A 4680-nucleotide genomic window follows, 5' to 3' on the forward strand; every position below is an offset into this window, starting at 1 on the left:
GAAGCTTTATGAAGCAGCACAGTAAAATACTTTGCAGGAATATTTGTTTTTGCAGAGCAGCATGCACAAACTGGAAATGTTTGTTCCCGTAAACACAGTCAGCAGGTTACATTGAGCTCACAGCCTCACTGAGCTGCGTCTGTGGGCCTGCAGGAGGCGTGTGAGCATCATGTGCTCGAATGGAAACAAGGCTGATGGTTTTTGCAGTCCCTGTTGGTCCCCAGCAGGGTGCAGGAATACTTTGGATTACTTAGTGTTGCCTTAGCAGCAGCGTTTTCATGCGACTCGTCCCAGGCTTCACTTCACTTTTATCCCCAAGTGTACGAGCTGAAGTGGCAGCTGTGCTGCTGACAGCTCAACTGAACTGAGAAACGAATGAATCACTTGAGGAAATGATTCGGTTCAGTACGCTCACTTAAAAGATTCTTTTGGACGAATCGTTCGCGAACAACACAACACTGATATCCGATTTGGTCCACCTCTTAACACAACCACTATCACGTCGCAATTATAAAAAAACATCAATACTGTCCAAAAGCGCAACATGACAAGGTGTGGCATTAGAGAGAGGAATTTCAGAGCTTAATAATTACCATTATTAATACAACAAGAAACACAGTTAAGACAACTCCAGACCTCTAGACTACAACAGCAACTGTGCCATGTACATCATCCGGAGCAGTTCAGAACTAGTCACACTTGACTGTGACTTTTGCTCTGACCGACCAATCAGAGGACGGAAGAATGAGGAAAAAGCAAAAAGAACAGACAATTCCCATCACTACATGTGTGTATTCACTGAGGGCGGGCAGTGACGCGCCTCCTTCACAGCTCACACACTCTGCTCCCCCTGGTGGCCTCCTCTGGTTACTACATCTGTTTTTTATCAGTGCTGTTGTTAAGAGGACGTGACATATGAATATGACTCTGCTGGGTCTGACTTAACGCTGTGAGTGCTGGAAATGTACTTTTGTTGTACCCGTCACACAGACACAAAGTGAACCATGAAGCATTTAATGTTGAGGAGAAGCAGTTTAAATGTGGAGAAAAGCTCCAGCTGAAGATCTTACAAGATGGTTGAACTGGTTCTTGTCTTTGTTAAGGTTTTGAGTTAACTTTTCCTCCATGTTAGCTAACCTGCTGTGTTGTCAGCAAACTAACTGGTGCTTTAGTGGTTGCCAGGAGTTAACTTTCTCATGTTGATTCGTACTGGACTCACTCACATCAGAGCAGGTCATGTGACTACAAATTAAATAGAAATTATTTTGAATGTGACACATTAGAACAGATTTTAAAGAACATGAAAACAGATTTATAACAATGTAGAATTTGAGGTTTCCTCCTCACATGTGCAGGGGCTCCCAGTGGGGAAAGCTACAGACCGGACTGTAATCGGACAGGAAATAACAGTAAAATACAACAACAACTACAGGTGGAATCATTCATGATAACATCATCATCTTCTTCTTCATCACTGAGCCTGATGTGAGCCGTCTTCTGTACCACCCAGAAAAGTGTATGTGACAATGAAGCATCTTCTTCTTCTTCTTCTTCTTCTTCTTCTGTGCTTGTTGATGCAGTTTGTGTTTGTCACATGAGTTCACAGACTGTTTGTCCCTCCTCATCCAGTAATGAAGCTGATTGTCTTCTTCTTCAGTGTTGCTGCAGTCTGGACTTTGTGGAGCTCCGTCAGTGTCTCCAGCTGCGGTTCAGACTGACTGACAGACCTTCAGTAACACTGCCACCTGCTGCTGACTGGCAGCACTGCAGCTCACACTGGCTCTCTGCTCTCACGTCAGACTGACGTTTCTGGATTTGGATTTGAAGGTATGAGGATGTGACGGCTGTCGGTCGGACGAACACCAGCAGCGTCTGTCGGCGTCTGCGGACGAAGAAACAAAGTGTGTTTGATCTCGTGTGGAGCTGAACAGGTGAGACCCCTGACAGGTAACACGACACACCTTTGATGAAGAAACTGTTTGCTGTCACTCGTTATGTTGGGAGCTACATAACAGACTTGTAGATGAGAGCAGTGATGCATTCTGACAACACTGTTGTTTCCTGTTTGTAGGTCTGAATATTCATGAATGAATTCACTAATGAGTCTATGAGATGTGACTTTTGGTCCAAAATGAGCCTTTTCATGTTGAGTTTATTCACATTTCATCTGCACCAGGAAACAAGTCAGAACTTGAGCTGAGCTGACTTCACTGCTGAGAGATGAGGGACAGTCAGAACTGGTCTGACAGCCTGAACTGGTTTTTATCTTTGACTGAAACTCGATCAGCTGTTTATTCTCTGACGGTACAAAACGACACCCAGCAGTGAATCAAAGAACTCCTGCTGCTTGTTGTCTTTACCAGGAGACAAATTTAGGAAAGTTCATGTTGTGATGTCAGACACTGGAGGAGGCGGGGCTTGTGTTGTGGTCCCTGGGTTTGGTTTGTCAGCTTTGTGTCTCTGATTGGCAGGTGTGTGTCACAAACCTCCTGCAATCAGAAGTGTGAATCTTTTAACTGGTGGACCCCGTCGTCAACAGCAGCAAAGCGTCCTTTTAGTCCTGACCCACAGACTGAATCCAAAGACTTCCAGAGTGTCTGTGAGGAAGCCCAGAGGTTTCCGAAGGGAAACTTTGAACCCTGCAGTCTGGGTTTAACACTCGCCACCGTCTCTGTCAGGAAATGCTAATATGGTTTGTGTTGCTGTGGTGGGACAGGACTATCAGTCCAAGAGAAGACAGCAGAGAACTTCAGTCAGGGCTTTCAGCTGGAGTTTCTGCTTCACAAGACAATAAAAATATGAAGAAGAGAGCAAATATGAAGACTTTCTTATTTCTTTATCGTCATGGAGCCACAGGCACTAAACTCAGGAACTGAACTATAAACACAAACTTTGTGTTGCACATTCCTGATGATGTTTCCACTGAATCTGAGGGGCTGAGATTACAAGTTGGACAAAAAATCGATCAAAAATGTGGAGTTTGAGTGGATGTAATGAAGACTTGTAGAGGAGAACAAAAACTCCAGAGAATGGAAGCTCCAAAGTGGAAGCTCTTTTCTGTTTTCGAACAAAGATGTGATAATGTTTCAGTCAGATGAATTCATGTCCTCATGTTGACTCCAGTTCCACCCAGTGATGTTAACTGTGTGAATGATGGAGAAGTTGTTGCAGCTACAAGCTTCATGCTGACCATCACTGAGGTTCAGACTTTTCCACCACAGGAACTGAAGGCGGTTCTGCTTTGGTTTCCACTGTTCTCTCCTCACGTTGGGGGCGACTTCCTGCAGCTAAATGTCAGCTCAGCTCAGGATGTGATACTGAATCCAAGTTCATGTACTCTGAGGGGGAACTGAATCCAACAGCCACAACACAGAAAACACAGCAGGACGTCCACCAGCAGGACAGCAGCAGAAATCTTGTAACGTGTGATGGAGACGTTGTTGTCATGAATGTTGGAGCTCTGACAGCATGTTGTTGTGTTTGTGTGAAGGTGTGGGCTCTGCTATGAATCAGTGTGAGGAGACAGAGGAGGGAGTCCCTCCCTCTAAAACCACTCTGTGTGGGGAACATGACAGCCAGACCAAAGCTCAGAGGTGAGATGAGGATCTCTAACTGTCCATGACTCTTCTCCATGTCACAGCTCAGCACTCACATCACTCCACCATCATTATTCACACTCAAAGCTCTGTGTGTGTTGTGTTGAAGCCCCGAGCAGCAGCAGAGACCAGACTGTCCTGAACCTGAACCCAGCTGTGTGTCCATGAAGAGTGACAGGTCCATGGGTCCACCAATATATTTTAAAGGACGACTTCCTTCAGAGACTCAGTAAGTCAACACAGTCCCAGTTAGCAGGAACTTTCCCATAACTTCCTGTGATCCTGGCTGCTTCAGATTCTTCTTCATTGACTTCATGTTTCTTCATATTTACTCAGGAGCTGCATGAGAGCAGGTAGAGACCATCATGGATTTGTTCTGCCCCCCCACATGCTGTCCCTTCACTTTGATTGTTCCTTCTAATCAACTCATCAAGTGAACAAAATAGACGAGGTTGGATTTTATTTTCCAGCAGCTTTTTTCAGTGTCAAAGATTCAGAGCAGTTTGTTGTTCACTCTCACTACAGAGCTGGGCTGAACAATTGAAATCAGCCAATAGCACATCTGGACTGTTGACTCCTTCAGGCTGTTCATTTGAGGTACATGACATCAGGGTCAGTTAGAGTCCACATCAGAAAGCAAAGGGAGGCTTCCAGTGTGTCGTCATCACATTCACACTGAAGTCAAAATGCTGTTTGCTGACGAGCACATTAACTGTCCCCTCAGTCCTGCATGAAGGCTTGCAAATCCTCATGAGACAGAGGAGCGTCCCCTCCTGTCCTGCTGTCCTCCTGCCTTTGTCATGTCTCCCTGGAGAGCTCCTGTTCCCTCCTCTTCCTCTCTCTGACCTTCACTGAGATGCTCACATCTCCAGGAGTCGGCAGAGCTTTGAATGTTTTGTCTCCAGCTTGACCATCAAAGTGAAGGTTTGAGAGGCGCATTAGTTTGTCTGTGTGTTTCTATCAGTGTGGACCAGCAGACAGCAGACTCTCCTGTACCCAGCTGTGTGTCCATGAAGAGTGACTGGTCCATCACTGAACCTCTTAACTTCAGAGGTGGACACGACTCTGCTGAAGGAAGGTAAGA

General features: G+C 45.6%; 1 protein-coding gene across 1 annotated transcript in view; it reads left to right on the plus strand.

Annotated features, from left to right (window-relative positions):
• Positions 1-1526: 1526 nt before the first annotated feature.
• Positions 1527-4680, plus strand: part of LOC124058682 (protein NLRC3-like) — a 28126-nt gene continuing 24972 nt past the window's right edge. The window contains exons 1-3 of the mRNA XM_046388139.1: positions 1527-1931; positions 2472-3593; positions 3706-3825. Coding sequence (XP_046244095.1) covers positions 3469-3593; positions 3706-3825 — 245 coding nt within the window. The 5' untranslated portion in view covers positions 1527-1931; positions 2472-3468. The remainder of the gene's footprint in view (positions 1932-2471; positions 3594-3705; positions 3826-4680) is intronic.

The sequence above is a fragment of the Scatophagus argus genome, chromosome 5 (genome assembly GCF_020382885.2).
Source record: "Scatophagus argus isolate fScaArg1 chromosome 5, fScaArg1.pri, whole genome shotgun sequence".
In the NCBI taxonomy this organism is placed as follows: domain Eukaryota; kingdom Metazoa; phylum Chordata; class Actinopteri; family Scatophagidae; genus Scatophagus; species Scatophagus argus.